This window comes from Aotus nancymaae, unplaced genomic scaffold (assembly GCF_030222135.1).
Source record: "Aotus nancymaae isolate 86718 unplaced genomic scaffold, 86718_ANA_hifiasm-v0.15.2.pri h1tg000010l, whole genome shotgun sequence".
Classification (NCBI taxonomy): domain Eukaryota; kingdom Metazoa; phylum Chordata; class Mammalia; order Primates; family Aotidae; genus Aotus; species Aotus nancymaae.
Window position 1 is genome coordinate 32,287,926 of NW_026988421.1, and position 20,569 is coordinate 32,308,494.

Genomic DNA, 20,569 nt, shown 5'->3' on the forward strand with positions numbered 1-20,569 from the left:
CCTGCAGGAGCAAGTTATGTCACCTGAGCCTCAGTGTTCCCAACTGCACAATGGGCAGCAGAGCTTCACACCGGCGCGGAGGCGGTAATCCGTAAACCTCGGGGGACCCGCCTGTTTCTGCAGGAGAGCACCACTGTACGGCGCCACCTCGACCTCTCTGCACTGAGCCCCGGCCTCCCCAAAGGGAGTCCACCTTGTCCTAAGTAACCGAGCTCGTGCGGTTTGGCCCCTGTGACAGCCTGGCGCGCCCGCGCGAAGGGCTCTGTGCCGGGGCCCTGGCACCCACCGGGACTCGCGGACTGGGACTCTAGGTGGGCGTCATGATCTCGTTTGGCAAAAGGGAAAACACTGCGCCTGGGAGAGGGACTCCCGTGGCCGCCGTGGCCCTTCCTGCAAAAGCCGCTGCGGTCCCCGCGCCGCCCTTTCCCGGGAGCTCCGCTCCCCCTGCCCCCGCGGCTTCCGCCCCCGGGACTTCCCGGGCCGCCGGCTGAGGCAGAGCGCCCCCGCCCCCTGGCCCGTGTCCCGACGGGGGCGCCGCGCTGAAGGCCGGGCGGGGCGCCCGCGGACTCCAGGCCCGCCCGGGGCGGGGCCTGCGGGGCCTCCTCCGCGGTCAGCTGGGGGCTGGGGGGCAGCGGGCGGCAAGCGAATAAAAAGGCCCCAGGGCGCCCGGGGAGGGAGCCCGTTAGCTCTGCTCCGCCAAGGCGACCGCTCAGCCCCGGACCGTCCGCGCTCCAGTTGGTGAGCCCCCGCCTGGCCTGGCCCTGGCCCCTGGCCCTGCGTCTGCCTCTTGCTGTCCCGTCTGTCATTCTCTCTCTTTGTGGGTCTGCAGGCCTCTGAGGGTTCCTGGAGGCTGGGCCTGGGGGGGAGTTGGGGGTCCCATGGACCCTTAGCCCGGCCCTCCAGTCGCTCACCAACCTGCTTCCAATTGGACAAGTGGCCACGTTGGGGAGCTTGGCCCAAGGCCCGCCCTGGGTGGTGCGCCCAGGCCTCGGGAGGGTGCCTGCGTGTCTTGTTTGTGTACACGCCGTGTGTAACCATTGCTCTGCCTTCTCCCAGGGAGGAGACAGGGAAGGGGTAAGGCGGGTTCAGATGTCACACTTAAGACTTGGGGGACAAAGAGCCAGGGCTGATCTGGGCTGTCCAACTATCCAGATCAGATCTGATTATATTGGGGGGTCGGCGTGTGACAGAAACACGGAAGGGAAGGGGGCCAGAAGACTTCAAGCCCCAACTTTCTTGCCTGGACAGGCAGAGCTCAGAGACCATTTGTTGGTACTGCTTCAGGTCACAGAGTCAGTTACCCCGGGGAGGCCACAGGGCTGAGGAGGCTGCTGAGAAGAGCTGCCCAACTGCAGAGAAGGGGGGTGCGATCCCAAAGTTGCTGCACCCTCAGGACGGCACCCCCCATGCTCTCTCTTGAATACTCTTGGGCATTTGCTGTCTTCCAGCCCTCCCTACCTGTGCCAGGTCAGGCCAGGTCCCAGCATCTCCTGGCACACCTGGAGCAGGTGCCTCTGTGCCTCAAGCTGGCAGGGTCTTGGAACTGTGTGGCATTCAGTGAAGAGCACCCTGCCCGGTGCCCTCACACCACGGCCTGGGTCATAAATCCACCGGCAACAGGGTGGAATTTCAGTTGGTTCCCTGCCTTCCTTTCCTCCTCCCCCTCTTCCAACATCCATTCTCGGTGGTTTTGAGAGCCTGGCATCTAGCAGGCTGCCTGGGTTTGAATCCTGGGCGGGCAAGTTACTTGACTTCCCTGGACCTTCTCATCTGTAAAATGGAGATAAGTATTTAATGGGTATATTTAAATGTATGATTATTATCCTCACTTCCCTCCCTTCCTCCTCCACCTTCCTTCCCTCCCCTGTCCCCTTCTCCTTCACGTGGAAAAGGAACCACCACTTTCGAGGCTGCCTCCTTCTCTGAGGGAGGATGCACAGCTGTTTCAGCATGGGAGGGGTCAGGGAGACTGCAGAGGTGAGAATGGGAAGGCCCCTGCACAGCCTCAAGGAATGGAGAGGGGAGCATCTGGGCTCTAGTGTGGGTGGAGGGAGAAGGGGCAAATCTAGAGAAGGCTGCAAAGAAGAGTACGAAGGACTCACAGTTGAGATCGGACATGACCTCCATTTCCTTCTTTGTACAGAAAGACGGAGGGACCAATTGAGACCAATGGTTCTATCGTAGCTGTTTCAGTAGCTGCTAATAATAGTTCATTGTTGGCTGGGTATGGTGGTTCATGCCTGTAATCCCAGCACTTTGGGAGGCCAAGGCGGGCAAATCACCTGAGGTCAGGAGTTCAAGACTAGCCTGATCGACATGGTGAAATCCCGTCTCTACTAAAAATACAAAGAAATTAGCTGGGCATGTTGGCGCATGCCTGTAATCCCAGCTACTTGAGAAGCTGAGGCAGGATAATCACTTGAACCCAAGAGGCAAAGGTTGCAGCAAGCTGAGATCGTGCCATTGCACTCCAGCCTGGGTGACAAGAGCGAAAATCCATCTCAAAATAACAATAATAATAATAATAGTTCATTGTTACTGAAGTCTTGCTCTTCTAAGGGTCTAATATTTCTTCATTTAATATAAACATACTATGAGGTAGTTGCTATTATTATCCCCACATTACAGAGGGAGACACTGAGGCAGCAAGAAACTAAATCACTTGCCCAAGATCTGGTGGAGGCAGGATTTGAACCCAGGCAGTCTGACACTCAGCCTGTGCTCCCAAGCCCTGTGCTGCCACCTCCCATCCATGCATCCACAGATATGAATGAGTGCCACCTATATATTTGACACTATTTTGGGCACTGGGGACACAACACATCCCCACTCCCATGGAGCTTCATTCACAGAACTTGTCTAGTGCACTTTTAGAGGCCCACTCCACCCAGCGCTGCTGGCCAAGGCCGTTAAGAGGGAGTGGGCCAGAAGCCATCCATGGAAGTGGGAGTGGCAGGGGCCTGTGAGACCCTCCCCTCTCAGGCAGATGAGCTGCATGATTCCCCAAAAGGAGCCATGGCCGTAGAAGAGGCAGGTCTCAACAGAACCAGCTTTCTTAGCCTGCCCTCTCCATCCACTGTTCCAGGTCAGCTTCAGCTCCCATCGGCAGCAGAGCCTCAGGGTGGAGGAGCTTCAGCATTGGTGGCTCCAGAGGTCTCTGACAGCCCTAACCAGCTGACTCTCTCCTCTATGCCCTTCTTCACCTGCTGGTCCCAGGACCAAGGCTGATGAGTGAAGGGGAGAGGACCTGCCCCTAGCCCCTCATCCCCTCTCTAAGGACCCAAAAATCATCTGCTTACTGCCAGGGCCTTCTCTCTATTCACTGCCTGAAACCTTCCCCCGGCTCCTTGCTTCCTGCAGGATGAAGGCAAACCCTCTGCGTGGTACACAAGGCCCTTCGTCAGTGGGCCCAGCCCGTTCCTCCATCTCTTTCCCTTCCAAGCCCCCATACTGTAGTCTGGGGGTAAGAGAAGTGCGCTTCCTGCTCTTGCACAAACTCACCTCTTTCCCTCTTTGCTCATTCTCATCTACCTGGAATGCCCCTTTTCTCACCCAGGAGAACTCTTACTTGTCCAATAAGGCTCAGGTTAAGTGTTCCTTCTTTGAAAGTCTTCCCTAATTCTTTTTCCCTGAGCTTTATGAGGGTAGGGAGGGTGTCTGGTGTCTTCATTTCTGTGGCCCAGCACCTGGCCTATGGCTGGCCTGAAGCAAGTATTCCAAAAATGTGTATTGAATCTGAAAGAATCATACACCTAGATGGACTGGAGGCTCTCATAGGCCATCCAAGCTGCAGGATGGATCAGATGACAAGTGGTTCCATCTCCTCTCTTTAGAAATAGAGTCAGGACCTAGAGAGCTGAAGAGACTTGCCAAGCCATGCAGCCAATGAGTAGTAGAGTCCTCGATGCCCCTAATAACCCTTCCTGCTCCAGCCTTCCAGGTGCCTTCTGGGGTGAAGGCGGCATTTCACACATTTGATTAGGGCGCTAGGAACATCAAAAGGTGGTGGCAGTGCCCCTGGGGTAGATATTCTTGACCTGAAGGCACCTTGGATTATCCTGCATGACCTAAAGGGTGGACCACCTCGTCTACCAGCACATAAGACCTTAGGTATATAAAAGCTGCTGTTTATTGTGTACTCACCAAGCACTGGGACTTTACTAAGCACTTTCCATACAGTGTGTTATTTAACCCTCAACAACACTGTGAGATAGAGATTACTATCCTCATTTTACAGATGAGGAGACTGAGACTCAGTGAGGTTAAGCTTAAACTGCCTCAAGGTCACATGGCGAGTAAGTGGGGGGGATTTGAACCAAATCAGCTAACCTGGCCCAGACTCAATTAATGCCACTATGTGTTCATGCACGTACTTGCGCGCGCATGCACACACACACTTGACGGGGGAGCCTTCTATCCTTTGTCTTGCCAGCAACTGCCAAAATTGCTGAAGAGACCTGAGGTCTGGGTAGAGGTGGTGATCACTGTCATGTTCACTCATTCCTCAGGTATCTTGGCCTCAGCTGCTCTTGAAGTCACCATGGCGAGGTCCCCAGCAGCCACTCTCTCCCTGTTCCTGCTGCCACTGCTGTTAGGCCAGCCCTCTCCCAGCAGGCCACAGTCACTGGGCACCACCAAGCTCCGGCTGGTGGGCCCAGAGAGCAGGCCAGAGGAGGGCCGCCTGGAGGTGCTGCACCAGGGCCAGTGGGGCACCGTGTGTGATGACAACTTTGCTATCCAGGAGGCCACAGTGGCTTGCCGCCAGCTGGGCTTCGATGCTGCCGTGACCTGGGCCCACAGTGCCAAGTATGGCCAAGGCAAGGGTGAGTGACTGGTGCCACCCAGCGGGATGGCAAGGAGATGGTAACAGTCTTCTCTCAGGCTGGGCTCACTGACGCCCACCCATCCTTTAATACCCTGCTCACGTGACCTCCTCCACAAGGCATTTCCTGAGTGCCCCAGCTGCATGCGGCCCCTGCTCCCACTCTCCCATTCTCTCTTGTAATGAGGCCACCACTGTCACCACCACGAAACTCTAAGTTCCTTGAACATAGCAATTGGCACACAGTTAGTGCTTAGAGAATGAATGAACACATGGGCAAACAGGTGGGTCTGATGCCTACAGCTACCTGGCATTTTCCAAAAATAGATTCTGTAAGACCCAGTGCCCAAAGGAGGTTGCAGGCAGGGTTATAGATACTAATTCCCCAGGAGACCCAACCTTCCTCCTCCCTGCTACTTTCTCCCAGGGTTTGGAAGAGGTGACTTGATAAGTGTGGCGTCGCATGCAGGAGGCAGAGCCTGTGACCTGCCTCTCTGTGCCATCTTTGAGCATTACCCCCACTCCACAGGACCCATCTGGCTGGACAATGTGCGCTGTGTGGGCACGGAGAGCTCCTTGGACCAGTGCGGGTCTAATGGCTGGGGTGTCAATGACTGCAGTCACTCAGAAGACGTAGGGGTGATATGCCACCCCCGGCGCCATCGTGGCTACGTTTCTGAAACTGTCTCCAATGCCCTTGCGCCCCAGGTGAGGAGGCTGTTCAGGCCCTGGTCTTAGCCAAGGGCAGGGTCAGAAGACAGAGAACCTCCCAGAGGATGAGCCTGGAGGAGAAGCGAGGGGAAAGGGGGCGACTTGCACTGAGCAGCCTCCCCGGGGCCCCGACCCCTGAGTGTGCCTGCAGCAGGTGCGTAGAGAGAGGGCCCCAGCCTGAGGCAGGCCAGAGGACCAGAGGACCAGAGCTGAACCCACTGGGAAACACAGAAGCTGCTCCCATAAGGGAGACAGCAGTGGGGTAAGGGGCTCCCTCATCCACGAGGCCTGGCAACAATTGCCGCCTCTTCTCAGCACAAACAACCCTGAGCTAAAAACAGCCCAAGCCAAACAACAGGAGCGGGCAGGGCAGGGCTCTGCTGCCAGGCAGCCTCCAGCCTCAGCACAGCCGGCCGTGGCCACTGAATGCAGCGTGCTGTGATGGGGGCTCCATACTGGTCCGAGTCATCCCAGGGCTAGGGTTGGGGGTCTTGTGGGCCAAAGGATCCTCCCATGGCCACAAGCAGCTGGTCTGTGCCAATCTCAGCTCTCCCAGGGTGGCATGGAGAAGGCCCCTCCATGCCCAACAAAAGCCTCCCAAATTCCAAGGGGTCCTGTCCTGATCCCAGAGAAGGCCAGATCTGCCTAGTTCCCTCTAGTTTGACAAAGTCGAGGAACTGAGGAAAAGGGCTTAGACAAGCTGAGGTTCTGCTGTGCACTTACTATGCCTCCCCCTCTCTGGGCTTGTTTCCTGGCCTGTTCAATGACGGGGCTGGGTGGGATGGTCTCTAAGAGCTCCAAGCCTTGGTCTTCCTGCACAAAGATCCGCAGCGAACTAACTGGAGGAGCAGGAGTCCCAAGGTCCCCAGGTGACTGTGCACCCTGCAGGGTCGGCGGCTGGAGGAGGTGCGGCTCAAGCCCATCCTTGCCAGTGCCAAGAAGCACAGCCCTGTGATGGAGGGAGCCGTGGAGGTGAACTATGAGGGCCACTGGCGGCAAGTGTGTGACCAGGGCTGGACCATGAACAACAGCAGAGTGGTGTGCGGGATGCTGGGCTTCCCCAGCGAGGTGCCTGTCGACAGCCACTACTACAGGTAGGAGGGCGGCTGGCATAGGGCCCACCGGAGGCAGGGTTGTGGGCAGGGGCTGAGTGTGTGTGCTCGTGCGTGCACTCGATGTAGGGTGTGTGCATGAGCCTGAGCGTGGACTCGTGTGAGGGGCAAGTGAGCGTGTACACAGGTGAGTGTGCGATGTGTGTGGCACGTGGAACCTTGCAGAGTTCAGCGGGGACTGATTGACGGTGGTGGTGGCTGGCAGGACATCCAGCAGGTGTTGGGATTGGGGGAGGGAAAACAGGCCCTACTGAGGAATGTGCCTGGATTTCCTGCTTCATGGGTGCCTCGGAATAATAAACAGGAAAGTGAATGAGGAGGACCTTCAGGATCCTGGGAAATACCTAGAAACAGTCAGAAAATAAACACTGCACTTTCGAATTATGTAAACAGAACTGACTAGGTACAGAAGGCCCCCCTCAGTGAAAACAACCGAACATAAAACCAGGTGTCCCTGGTTAAAAAACTAGACTTTCCTGCAAATACTTTCAGCGACACCCACACAGTTTAAGCAAACTGTTCTGGCCTCAGCTCAGCCAGTGACTGGTGGTGGGGCTCTGGGGAGGGCCTCTGGGCCTCCATCCTCCATTCCACTGTGAACATCCCAACTCTTCCCTCCTGAATATCCTCAGCTGTGATCCAAGCCAGGCCGTGACTGGGCTGCGTGTAAGCAAGGCGTGGGGTGGGGGGCCTGGAGAGAGGAGACGTAAAAATATTCTGTCGGAACCATGGCTGAACTGTCACAGCTGATTGCATCAGCAAGTAAACGACAGCCAGTCACAGTTCTGCCAGATCCGTGTTGGGGAAGACTTGCGTGTTTCTCATCAAGGGAGAAATCTCCTGCAGGACGTCTGAGTCATCTGCCTCGTCCACCCCATCAGTTTTGATCCTGCTTCCCTTAGGGGTTAGAAGGCCCTCGTTGCAGTGTCCTTGTGTCTGACTTAGAGGACCCCCGTCCTGAGGAAACAGGCGTGGTGGTCAGACCGAGGCTGCATCCTTGGGGATCTTGGGATGCGGCCCGACTCCCCCTGCCTGGTAATTGCACACCTGGGTCTCGCTGACTCACCTGCCACCCATGAAGAGGGCAGGGCTGATGATAGCCTGGGTGTCTCTGGGTGGGCCACCCCCACCAGCAAAGCCTTCACCTCCCACCTGTCCCCAAGGGCCTCTTCTCTTGGGCACTCCTAAATGCTCCCCTTCCTCTGGACTTGGGAGAGGGCAAGCCTGAGCCGCCTGTCCCCACTATAGGACTGGGTGAGGGACCCTGCTCGCCTTCCTTGTAAAATTATTATTTGTGAGATGGCCACCCATCAGGGCTGCGGTGAAGCTCAGAATTAAGATTTGTGAACAAGTTTACAAACTGTAAAGTCCTGTGCAAACTTAAGGACAACTATGAGAAACCAGGTGATGGGGGTGGGACTTCCATGCCCCTTCCACCTCCTGTTTTCTCCCATAACAGGAAACTCTGGGATCTGAAGATGAGGGACCCTAAGTCTAGGTGAGGAGCGGCACCCTAGGGGGAGGAGGCAAAGGGGTGTGGCATGAAGGGCCTCCTTCCCCTCCCCTGCCCTCCCTCTCCTTCCCCTCCTATCCCCTCTCATCCCCTCCCCTGCCCTCCTCTCCACCTTGGCCTCCCTTAGTCCTGAAGCTCTTCCCTCAGCCCCTCCTCCACCCTCAGTCTCCCTGTCCTCTAGGCTGAAGAGCCTGACGAATAAGAACTCCTTCTGGATCCACCAGGTCACCTGCCTGGGGACAGAGCCCCACATAGCCAACTGCCAGGTGCAGGTGGCTCCAGCTCGGGGCAAGCTGCAGCCAGCCTGCCCAGGTGGCATGCACGCTGTGGTCAGCTGTGTGGCAGGGCCTCACTTCCGCCCACAGAAGGCAAAGCCACAACGCAAAGGGTCCCAGGCAGAGGTGAGCCCCAGGGACCCTGCACCCCAGCCTGGAGGCACAGGTGGGACCCTGCCTGGTGGGGGCTGGGGGAAGGTCCAGGACACGCAGGAGAGAGGAATCAGACTGGGAGGAGGAGAGTGAATCACAGAACTGTAGAACCTTGGAATGTATTAAAAGGGATCATTTATAGCCCTACCATAAATGGAAAGCTGACATCACCGCCTTGAATAGAAGGCGACCATAAAAACAGTAATTAAATCCCAACTACATTCCACTGAGGGCCAGTATTGAACCTGAGCCTGGTCCTTTGATGAGCAAGTGCTCGTGAGGTGGCACGGTCAGCTCAGCGCCGCACTGAGATGGCCTCGTGAGGTGGCACGGACAGCTCGGCGCCGCACTGAGATGGCCTCGTGAGGTGGCACGGTCAGCTCGGCGCCGCACTGAGATGGCCTCGTGAGGTGGCACGGTCAGCTCGGCGCCGCACTGAGATGGCCTCGTGAGGTGGCACGGTCAGCTCGGCGCCGCACTGAGATGGCCTCGTGAGGTGGCACGGTCAGCTCGGCGCCGCACTGAGATGGCCTCGTGAGGTGGCACGGTCAGCTCGGCGCCGCACTGAGATGGCCTCGTGAGGTGGCACGGTCAGCTCGGCGCCGCACTGAGATGGCCTCGTGAGGTGGCACGGTCAGCTCGGCGCCGCACTGAGATGGCCTCGTGAGGTGGCACGGTCAGCTCGGCGCCGCACTGAGATGGCCTCGTGAGGTGGCACGGTCAGCTCGGCGCCGCACTGAGACGGCCTCGTGAGGTGGTACAGGCGCCTCAGGCCTCGTGAGGTGGCACGGTCAGCTCAGCGCCGCACTCAGATGGCCTCGTGAGGTGGTACAGGCACCTCAGTGCCGCACTGAGATGGCCTCGTGAGGTGGTACAGGTGCCTCAGCGCCACACTGAGATGGCCTCGTGAGGTGGTACAGTCAGCTCAGTGCCGCACTGAGATGGCCTCGTGAGGTGGTACAGGCGCCTCAGTGCCACACTGAGATGGCCTCGCGAGGTGGCACAGACAGCTCAGTGCCACATTGAGATGGCCTTGTGAGGTGGCACAGTCAGCTCAGCGCCGCACTGAGATGGCCTCCTTGATGAGGCTGTGGTGGTGAGTGGTCATTGAAGAAATGGAGGTGAAGAGAAACAGCTTATTCAAAGTGACAGCTATGGGAAATCAGAGGCAGGACTGGAACTCCCCATCCTTGGCCCTGGTCAATGCCATGGAGCTTGAAGGAGCCCCGTCTGGCAGCCCTCCCTGACGCAGATTTCCCTGGCAGGAGCTGAGGGTGCGCCTGCGCTCTGGGGCCCGGCTGGGCGAGGGCAGGGTGGAAGTGCTCGTGAACCGCCAGTGGGGCACAGTCTGCGACCACAGGTGGAACCTCATCTCTGCCAGCGTCGTGTGCCGTCAGCTTGGCTTTGGCTCTGCTCATGAGGCCCTCTTCGGGGCCCGGCTGGGCCAAGGTGAGTGAGGCGGCCTGCGGAGGGGTGAGAAGGCCTGGATATGCCACTGGTCCATGTCTTGAAGGTGGAGAGGAAGCCACCAGTGCAGGGTTGTGGAGAGGGAGCCTTGCACACAGCACCTCTCTCCCTATCTAGGGCTAGGGCCCATCCACCTGAGCGAGGTGCGCTGCAGGGGATATGAGCGGACCTTGAGTGACTGTGCAGCCCTGGAAGGGTCCCAGAATGGCTGTCAACATGAGAATGATGCTGCTGTAAGGTGCAACGTCCCTAACATGGGCTTTCAGAACCAGGTGAGTGTGCGTCTGAGCATGGCCTCGGGCTGGGGGCTGGGAAGCCCTGGAGAGCCCCCAGGACACCACATGGAGCTAGCGGGAGAGGTCTGGGAGAAGTGATCAGCGCCTCTGCTTTGGGCACCAGTCTACCGTCCCTTAGCGCCAGTCTGGCTGCAGCCCCTCCGAAACGTCAGAGGTCACAGGGACTCTGCAGGTGGTGCTCTCCCATACCCCTCGAGTCCCCTGTAACGCTGGGAAAGGTGCCTGGGAGAGAGGGCTGCAGGGCTGTCGGCACAAGGGAGGCTGTGTGGGATGCTCGGGTGCAAGTGTCAGTGCTAACGTGGACTGTAAGCAAGTCTCTGGGGCCACTCACTGTAAAACGGGGTTCACGCTCTCAGGGGGTCACTGTGAATGAGTTGAGGGACATGAAAGCCCTTTGCAATTGCCAGTTGTCGTTAATGGTGGAGGGCAAGCGCCAGAGCAGAAGTCCCCAGTCCAGGCACTTTGAGTCAGATTTCTCCAGCAGGCAGGGACATGAGAGACTACCTGTGACACTGTCCTCACCTTACAGAGAAAGACCAGTGCAGAAAGACCACCTTACAGAGAGGGGGCGGTCTGTCCAGGGCGACACAGTGAGCTGTCCTGGGTGGCTCTCCCGGCTCGCAGCCCCGAGCTCTTCCCTGGAAGGCTGCCCCACTCCTCACACACCCCTCGCCATTGCAGGTGCGCTTGGCTGGTGGGCGCATCCCCGAGGAGGGGCTGTTGGAGGTGCAGGTGGAGGTGAACGGGGTCCCTCGCTGGGGGACTGTGTGCAGTGAAAACTGGGGGCTCACCGAAGCCATGGTGGCCTGCCGACAGCTTGGCCTGGGTTTTGCCATCCATGCCCACAAGGTAGGTCCCTGTCTTGTTTCTTCTATATGACCTCTTACCCTCCTGGACTGGGGCCCAAAACTTCCTGTGCTAAAGCTGCTGCCTCTTTACCCATTCGGCAATTCATTACTGAGGGAAACTATGAGCTGACACGATCCTGGGTGTTGGGAACAGCCTGTTAAACAAGAAGACACAGCCTTTGCCTCAGACCATCCAGTCAAGTGAAGGTGGCAGTCATTAATGAAATGGTCAATGAGGACACAGCTGTGTCTGCAGGAAAGATGAGAAGCCTGTCAGACAAGGTGGAGGAGGAATGAACAGCTTATGCAAATGCCCTGTGGCCAGAGAAAGCTTGACTCCGCTGAGGAAATCAGGGCCAGGGGTTGTAGTGTGGCAATCAAAAGAGAGTGCTGTCAAGCGTGAGGGCAGAGCAGGCAGGGGCAAAATCACTCAAAGCCTGCAGTCCACATTTTTTAAAGATTTCTTCCTTTGCTGTTTGGAAAACGGTTGGGTGGAGACTAACACGAATGCAGGGAAACATACTCAGGAGGCTGTTGTAAGTAGCCCAGGTGAGAAGTGTGGACTGGACCAGGCAGCCCAGGGGAAGTAAGTGGACAGATCTAAATTCTATCAAGAAAACAAAATCAAGAGAATGTGGGTGTGATGACAGAGAAACCTGTTACTGCACCAGACTGGCTGCTGCGCAACACGGATGGGCTCACCGCTGAACAAAACCGACAATCTGGGCTGCTTGAGGAGCCGCTGGGGAAATGGGAGCACAGCAGCCGGGCAGAGGGGCGGGGAACAGGACCCTCCTCTTCAGAGCAGAGGGCTGCCATCTGGAAAAGGGAGGGGTGTAGGGCCAGTACTGGAAGCCACAGCTAGTGGATTTTTACCTCTATTATGTGGAAGGTATTTCTAATATTAGAAGGGTCCAGATGTGCCATGGACTGCCCCAGGGAATATGGGTTCTCATCACTAAACGTTTTCCGGCTCACACTGGACACAACCTGGTGGGGGTGGAATGACTGGGGCCACACCTCAGATGGGAGTGGTGACTCAAAAGGCATGCTGACTGGGTGATGCTGGCTGTTTTCTTAGGAAACCTGGTACTGGTCGGGGATGCAGAGAGCCCAAGAGGTGGTGATGAGCGGGGTGCGCTGCTTAGGCACAGAGCTGGCCCTGCAGCAGTGCCAGAGGCACGGGCCAGTGCACTGCTCCCACGGCGATGGGCGCTTCTTGGCTGGAGTCTCCTGCATGGACAGTGAGTGACGGAGGGCTCACAGGGCTGGGGACGGGTAGGCCTGTGCTCCCCCTCAGGGAGGGCCCTGCATGCGGGTCCCAGGTCCATGGCCAGCAGCCAACATGGGGGAATGGAAGTACCAGCTCTGCCATTTCCCAGCTGGGTGGCCAAATCACCCGTCACATCAGGATCCAGACCCTGCCCACCTCATGGAGTTACTGTGAGAAAGAACACTGAGAACGTGTGAAAGCACAGGACATAGAACAGCATTTTTCAAGTTTGGGGTTATGACCAACAGTTTCAAAAAATGAAGCAGGACAGAAAACAGTAAGGGCCGTTTCTTCCTGGAACTATGTGTGTACTGGGTTACAGCATAAAATGTATTTCTTATGTGGTGTGTATTCAGAAAAGCTGTTTGAAAGCTGTTGTAGAGCACATACAAATGTGAACACACCCAGGGCCAAGGCCCAGCTGTGTTCTCTTCCTGAGCTGAGGGGTTTACCCAAAAGGCTTTGGGACAAGGCCACTTGTGGCAATGCTCTGCCCCACAAACCCAGATTCTTAGGGCAGCAGCATCTCTGTTTGACATCTCCCAACCAGGTCGGTGCCAAGATGGACTATATCCAGTCCAAAGGCTACAGACAGCATCAACCCAAGTGGCCACTTGACCTTCTTCTTGGCCAAATTGCAACACCAAGACATCCTTAACCTTCGTCCGTGAGCTCTTGGCTTCCTCTCGGTCCAGGCACCCTCCACATTGGGCCCATCCATCAGACCCCTCCCCTGCAGGGATGGGGCATCAGAGTGGACCTCCCCAGCACCAAGGCCTCCCTGCTCCCCACTCAACTCCTCTTCCTGGGAACTTCGTACCCTTCCCTGCCCCACTGCCTACAGTGGCAGCTGTCTTCTTGAACACATTTGATGCTTCACGACCGCTGGGCACAGCTAGCCAACCTGCAGCCTCTGTCACCACCTGTTTTTCCCCTCTTCTTTTCACATTTCTTTCTTTCCTTTACTTTCTCTTCTCATTCTCTGAAAGCTTGCCTTCTTAAGAAACTCTGTTTGTCAGTGGGCACTTCCTGGCTCTCTCCAATATACACCACAGGACCCCACATGGTCAACTGCCAGGTGCAGCTGGCTCCAGCCTGAGGCAAGCTGCAGCCGGCCTGCCCAGGTGGCATGCATGCTGTGGTCAGCGGTGTGGCAGGGCCTTGCTTCCGCCCAGGACTACTTTAGTGATAGTGATTTCTAGTGACAGTACAGGCAAAGTATCCAATGTAGATATCAGCAGAGCTTTCTGAAAGGATTATATGAGCTAAGCTACATAAACATACTTTACAGGCTTAAAAGCATTTTACATAAGAAATACTAGCTTACTTCCACCACCTTTTTACTGTGGGCCAGATGATGGTCTAAGCATGTTACAGGTGTCATCACATTAATATCACCATTATCTTCAGCTTACAGATGATGAAAATGAGAGACAAAAAGGGTAAGCGGTCATAGAGCCAGTGAATTATGCAGTCAGAAAGTAAGCCAAGAATGAACCCAGGTGGTCTGGCTCCAAAACCATGACACTGAAGCTGCCTCCGAGGTTTAGGTGATAGACTTCCTTTAATTGTTATTAGAACTCAGATCTCCTGACTCTTAAGCTGCCCTTCTTTTGTGGGGTCCTCCCAGAGGGTTTAATCTGGGGGGCAAGCCTGCTCTCCATGCTGGAGACTAAGCCTGGCTGCCTTTCTACACTTTGAGTCACTGCCATGCCCTCTGCTGCCCCAGGTGCTCCAGACCTGGTGATGAACACCCAGCTAGTGCAGGAGACAGCCTACTTGGAGGACCGCCCGCTCAGCCAGCTGTATTGTGCCCACGAAGAGAACTGCCTCTCCAAGTCTGCGGATCACATGGACTGGCCCTATGGATACCGGCGCCTATTGCGCTTCTCCACACAGATCTACAACCTGGGCCGGACTGACTTTCGTCCAAAGGCCGGACGCGAGAGTTGGGTTTGGCACCAGTGCCACAGGTTAGAGCCTGCCCATGCCTTGGTACTAGAGAGTTAAGAACAAAACGCAGGGTCCAGAGAGCAGTGTGGCCCTTCCCTGGCCACAGGCAAGCTTTCCTGGGAAGGGTGTGCACTCTCCTTGCTGGCTTTGCCTGCAAGAGGCAGTGAGGAACGCAGCGTCCACCTGCCCCTCCATCACTCTTGCCTTCACTATGTCGATGGTGCTCATGGGGTCTGTTTCCCACAGCAACGTCCCATAGAGGCGTCACCGCCAGCAGAGTTGTTCTGTTAGAATGGTATCTGACACTTTTCCAATGTTGGATCATACATAAGCCTTGTCTTCAGAAGCCAGGTAAAGTAGGGACTTCCAGAAACCTGGAGGCCCAAAATAGACATCCTATCCAGGGTGCTGGCTCTGCAGGAAAAGCTCGCTGGTTCCTTAAGCAGCAAAGCAAAGCCCTCAAAGAACAGCATCAACAGACTGGTACTAAAAAAGGGACAATGAACATTCTTTCCTATCAGGAGCTTCCAGACCAGAGAGACGGAGAGACAATGCCTGTGACAAAGGCAGAATTTTTTTTCTTCTTCAGAACACAGCCATGGGTGGGGATGGCTGAGAGGAATGGGCAATGACTTTGGGACTTGGTCTCGCCTGAGATAATAAGCACCCTTCCCTGTAGCATGAACAGAGCTGTCATTATAACTGGACTGGAAACAATGGTAGCAACTTGGCCCCAGGCTGACAGGGAGCCCAGGAAGCCCCTCTTCCCAGCAGCTCAGCTGCTAGGCTGCTCATAGACCTGGTGCCCCCACCCCCACTTCAGTTCAGGCCTTGCTGTCAGGCACCAGCCTCCTGGAGGCGACCACGGCAGGGCTTCTGCTTCTCGCCTGGGTTGAGACGCTAGGTGACCGGGGCAGCTGTGCTTGCTGCCTGGCAGGAGTACCAGCAAAGTAGGCTGTGGGTCACACTAATCTCGGGTTTGGGAGGGAGAAGGGTACTGCCCTACTATTACAACTTTCCTCTCAGGGTAATGATGCGGCCTAGTGCCTGTGTTCCCTACCAGCCCCTCCAGAGAGGACCCTCTCCTGTTGCTGCTGCAATGACAGCTGTACCCCTTCTGCAGGCATTACCACAGCATTGAGGTCTTCACCCACTATGACCTCCTCACTCTCAATGGCTCCAAGGTGGCTGAGGGGCACAAGGCCAGCTTCTGTCTAGAGGACACAAACTGCCCCACAGGTATGTGGTTTCCTGTCAGCGCCTATCAGCATCTCCTCTTACTATGTTCTTCAGCTCCTTTGCAATCAGGCTCCTCTCTGCCCTGTTCAGCAGCCCAAGGCACCTGGAGACCCTGGCTTGAAAAGTCAGCATTCAAGGCAATTTCTTACGCAGGAGGTTTTTACTTCCTCTGAATTCCCCATGCACAGTGTTCCTCTTTTAAAACACTCAGCTTTTCCTGTCTTGGAGAAGAGCTGCAGACCTGTCCTATCTCTGCTGAGCTCTCCAAGGGCAAGCATTGTCTAATTCCTGTCTGCATACCTGCAGTCCTAACCGTTAGGTACTGCATGGTAAACACTGGGTCTTTAGAGGGTTGGAGGGATGGATACGTGGATACACAAATAAACTAGCACAAGAGGGTTGGAATCTTCCAACTACAGTTCCTAGTTCAACAAGGATTTCCACTGGAGAAGTCAAACTAATATCTTTGCCACAAATGTGGTTTGCTCTGGTGCTGGATTCAAGGCAGGATTCTAGCTCTGACACTCAGCCAAGTTATTTAACTGAACCTCAGGTCCTTAATCTGTGAACTGGGCATGATGACACTGAACTGGTAAAACAAATAAAAAGACTTAGAAGAGTGCTAGGTCCTGCCTCAAAAACTGGCCCCTTCCTTACAGGACTGCAGCGGCGCTACGCATGTGCCAACTTTGGGGAACAGGGAGTGACTGTAGGCTGCTGGGACACCTACCGGCACGACATTGATTGCCAGTGGGTGGATATCACAGACGTGGGCCCCGGGAACTACATCTTCCAGGTAAGGAGGCGGGGGATTCCCCCACAGAGCCCAATTTCCTCCAGATGTTCCAAAACTTTCCCTGAGGGCAAACGAAGGAAGAGTGTTTCCCATATAGGGTTTCCGACAGGCCTGTCACTTGAAGGAGCTGTGCTATTAGGGAAGTAACACTCAAGCAGGATCCAAAGAACCTGGGTCTGAGTCCTGAGTCAGTGAACGTTGGATAAATCAGTTTCTCAGGTGGGACTTCTCAGTCCCTATCTGTAAAAATGGGGACACCAGTGCCTACCTCCTGGGTAACTGTAAGAATTAATGAAGCAAATAGAAACACATGTAAGGGATTATCACAGCCATAGTCACTCAGAAACCAAACCACCCATTTTCAGTTGTTCCCTCTTTCACTCCAGGTGATTGTGAACCCCCACTATGAGGTGGCAGAGTCAGATTTCTCCAACAATATGATGCAGTGCCGCTGCAAGTATGATGGGCACCGGGTCTGGCTGCACAACTGCCAAACAGGTAACTCCGAGCCACTGTGGCATCAGCCATGTATAGGCTCAGGGAGATGGGAGACTGTAAATGTACCCTCTGCTCCCACACCCCAATGTGTGACTTGTATGTGTGTGGTGTGTAAAAGGCTAGGGATGGAACACAGATGCATTTCCTTTGACATCTTACAAGGCAGACTTCTAGAACTGGTCAGACCATTGGCTTCACCCAGTAACTACATCCTCTATATCCCTATTTGCACCTAAGGCTCTGTGCTTGTAAACTCAGTTTCCAATCTGTCCTAGAATCTTTCTGTCACCTCAAGCCATGTCAGGATTTTTCTCTTTCATATAGAAGTTAGGGTTAAAGTTACGGTCCCCACAGGCAAAAGTAGAAGTCCCCTCGCTCTGTGTTGCTGTCTCCAGCTGTGATCACTGCTTGCAAGAAGGGGACCATGGAAAACCAGGCCACTTACAGGATTGGTAGTGTCAGTCAAAGGAAGGATCATGAACTAGTGGGATGATGAACTAGTAGGGGCAGAGAAGACGGGCTGTTCTACTTGTCAGTAAAGACTCCCTCAATCTTCAAGGCTTAAAAATGCCTGTATTTGCTGTGAGATGTACATTCACACCCGTAATTGCATATGTGCAGTGGGATGGGGCAGAGTTGTTCATTCAGTCCACCAATATTTACTAAGGCTTACTGCTGTGTTGAACACTGTGCCCCAGACACTGGGAACCTAAGTGTGAGGTAGGGTATGCACACATGCAAATAGCCCCAGAACTACTAACATGTGGACTGAATGCTGAGCAAGCACAGACAGAAAGCAACCAGCTGGGGGCTAGCAGAAGCTTCACAGAAGTGGTATTTGAGCTGAGTTTTGAAGGAAAGGCCAAAGTCAAAGATGGGAGGAGAAAGAGCAGAGGACTGGGCTTCAGAAGGCGTCACTGGGTCCTGAATCCAGTACCACTTTCTAGCTGGAGGACAGTGAGGGTATCAGGACCTGAGTTTTCTGTTTTGTAAAACGGGACTGTATACGTCAAACCTACTAAGTACTAGACCTCGTTGCAGGGAGGGTTATGATAGTTCTAAGAGAATGGACTTTATCCTGTGGGCTTCTGGGAACTATTGACAAATTTCAGTCAAAGAAGCAAAAGATCATTTAGGTTTTCAAAAAATAACTATGGCAACAGATGGACAACAGTGAGAAGAGGAAGAATAGTCTAAGGTTTTGAATTCGTGTGGCTGAGTAGATTGTGCTGCCATTTAAATGAAACAGGGATATTGAGTCTGGAATCCAAGGCTATGTACATGGAGACAGCAGATCCTCCATAATGCTGGAACCAGGCTGCAAGTCTTCCCAGACCATGACAGGGGCAAGAAACAATACAGTCCTGCTGGTCCTCTTGCTAGTCAGAGACCCAACAGGGTCCCTGCAGGAAACAGAAGGCACACTTGGTGAGAGTCTGAGGTTATTTAATGAAAGGACTATTTAAAAGGAAACAAGGGGTGTTGAGACATCAAGGATAGAGAAAATAGAAAACCGTTATCTGCTTTGGGTTTGAAGCAGGGCAAGGGCTGTTTTGCAGCCAGGTGCAAGCCAGAGACATGAAGGAGGGTGAACCTAGCTGGAGCAGAATCATAGACCACCACTGTCAGAACCACAGGGCCAGCATAGGGGAAGGAATATCCAGCCTCTCTCCTTCCACCCTCTGACCTTCTGCTGTTGCTTTCCATTGACCCAACTCAACCAAAAACAGAGGACAAAGGAGCCAGAGTGATGTGATCGCCAGGGGTCAGCTTCCCAGGGCACAGAGAAAAAAAAAAAAAGGCAGAGAATGAAACTGGGGAGAGGGCAAAGGAGAATAACCAGCACAACCCTTTCCATTCAATAACCTGTTCTTCCTGATGTCCCTGAAACCATGCATCTGTCCCAGGCCTATTTCTATAGAATGACTGTGCCCATGACATGACTGACTTGAGATAAAGGATGAGCTGGGCAGAGTGGATCTATGTGAAGTTGTCAGGGAAGGGATGAGACTGTGGTAAGGTTGGCTATTTACCTGCTTTCCTTTGGCCTACAGGGAATTCGTACCCAGCCAATGCAGAACTTTCCCTGGAGCAGGAACAGCGTCTCAGGAACAACCTCATCTGAAGCCATCACTGCGCACTCCTATCTGCTGCCGATACACCAGATACCTCAGCTTATTGGAGCCATGACCTTCACAGAGTCCCAACTCAGAGGAAAAGGGCCAGTGCCAAGGGGCACAAAGAACCTGCTCAGGAAGCCTTTGATGGCAAGATCACCAATCCAGATGGTACTGCTCCCTCAGGATGGCTCTGGGCCTGTCCCCTAAGGGCCTGTGGCCTATGGAAGATGGCCTCCAGGCTTTGCTCAGCTGAGCTCTTCTATAAGGACACCCAGTCAACCCTGAATCTTACCACAGAGATCCTGGAGCTCTCAGTTCCTTAGGGATAGACTATGGCCCCATCTAAGTGGTGCTTTGCAGATGTCTTGGAGGAGTATAGACAGAGGACCAAAATACACCGCTGGTAGCGTTAGCTCTCTACTAGGAGCTCTACACAGCTGGTGGTGTTAGCTCTCTACTAGGAGCTCAAAGCAACACAACTTGTATCAAAATCACAACTGGCAGAGAAGCTGGTGGATCCAATCCTTTCTTCATCTGTTATTTAGAACTCACCTCTCACACTCTGCTAACAGTCTGTTCTTTAGTGTTCTTAACTTTATCCAACCACACACATGGGTGATTCTGCTATCCTTAGAAGCGTAGACCTTGGGCATCCCCTTATTGCCTGATGGGCCAACACCACCAGTTACTGAGTGCTTGAGAAGGGGCAAGTTTCACAGAAATGGCCAGATACGGCCTTCCTACAGAGCAGCAAGAGTAAGCCAAGCAGAAAGACTGCTGAGGTAACATGCACCCCAGCCCCTGCCAGGGCCTCTGCTAAGGAAAAAATATGCAACATTTACCTGGCAGGCAGTCTGATCTCTCTCAGGATCACATGTATCTCAGGATTGGTCTAAGCTTCCAGTCTCAACCAAGTGTTTAAAGTGAACTTTGCATTCAATAAATTTTTGCCATGGAAGGAACATCAGTCAAACAAGCCACTCATCCCTATAGAGGTATGAAGACAAATTTGGCAGAGCGAGGAGACAGAAGACCATGGAGAAATCAGAAGGAGGAATAGTCAATTTAGTTAAGGACGGAACCTGGGAAAGGCCACCATTCCTGTCTGATGGGGCTGCGACTTGTTCTCGCTCAAGGAGAATAAAACCCCATGGTCTTCTTGACATGATTCTTGATCTTTTCTCCACTGAGACACACTTAGGTGATGATCCTTACAGGACTAACAACCTAATGCCAATAAAGGTTGCTCATTATGGACTGCTACAAAGACCAGACCAGCTGTGATTATGTATACACCCCAGAACCACAGCCCCTTTCCCTCCCATGGAGCCAGGGCCTGGGATGCACAGGGCACACATGCTTCTCATGACTACCCATCTACATTTCTCCAATCAGACATGAGTCTGCTTCCCAGTCAGCCTCCCCAGGCTCAGAGCTGAAACACGGGTTAGAAAGGTTAAGAGATGAAGGATAGGGGCAAGGAGGTAAAGTCT

At 54.4% G+C, this 20,569-nt stretch overlaps 1 protein-coding gene across 2 annotated transcripts; it reads left to right on the plus strand.

Moving 5' to 3' along the window:
• The first annotated feature begins 650 nt into the window (after positions 1-650).
• LOXL4 (lysyl oxidase like 4) lies at positions 651-20,337 on the plus strand. Of its 2 annotated transcripts, none has more exons than XM_012439627.2 (15): positions 651-738; positions 4,509-4,823; positions 5,352-5,530; positions 6,422-6,627; positions 8,105-8,143; positions 8,340-8,559; positions 9,852-10,035; positions 10,171-10,325; positions 11,031-11,198; positions 12,279-12,441; positions 14,200-14,443; positions 15,547-15,662; positions 16,322-16,458; positions 16,845-16,956; positions 19,011-20,337. In XM_012439627.2, exons 2-15 carry the CDS (start codon positions 4,541-4,543, stop codon positions 19,079-19,081), a joined length of 2,277 nt encoding a protein of 758 aa, XP_012295050.2. In that variant the 5' UTR covers positions 651-738; positions 4,509-4,540; the 3' UTR covers positions 19,082-20,337. The 2 variants fall into 2 exon arrangements, with proteins under 2 accessions (XP_012295050.2, XP_012295051.2); XM_012439628.2 differs by lacking the exon at positions 651-738 and adding an exon at positions 3,812-4,110.
• The last annotated feature ends 232 nt before the right edge of the window (positions 20,338-20,569 follow it).

Coding starts and splice junctions, on each gene's coding strand:
- LOXL4 (XM_012439627.2), top strand. CDS start 4,541: ATGGCGAGGTCCCCAGCAGCCACTCTCTCCCTGTTCCTGCTGCCACTG. Junction 12,442..14,199: donor TGGAGTCTCCTGCATGGACA/GTGAGTGACGGA, acceptor CTGCTGCCCCAG/GTGCTCCAGACCTGGTGATG. Junction 14,444..15,546: donor GTTTGGCACCAGTGCCACAG/GTTAGAGCCTGC, acceptor CCCCTTCTGCAG/GCATTACCACAGCATTGAGG.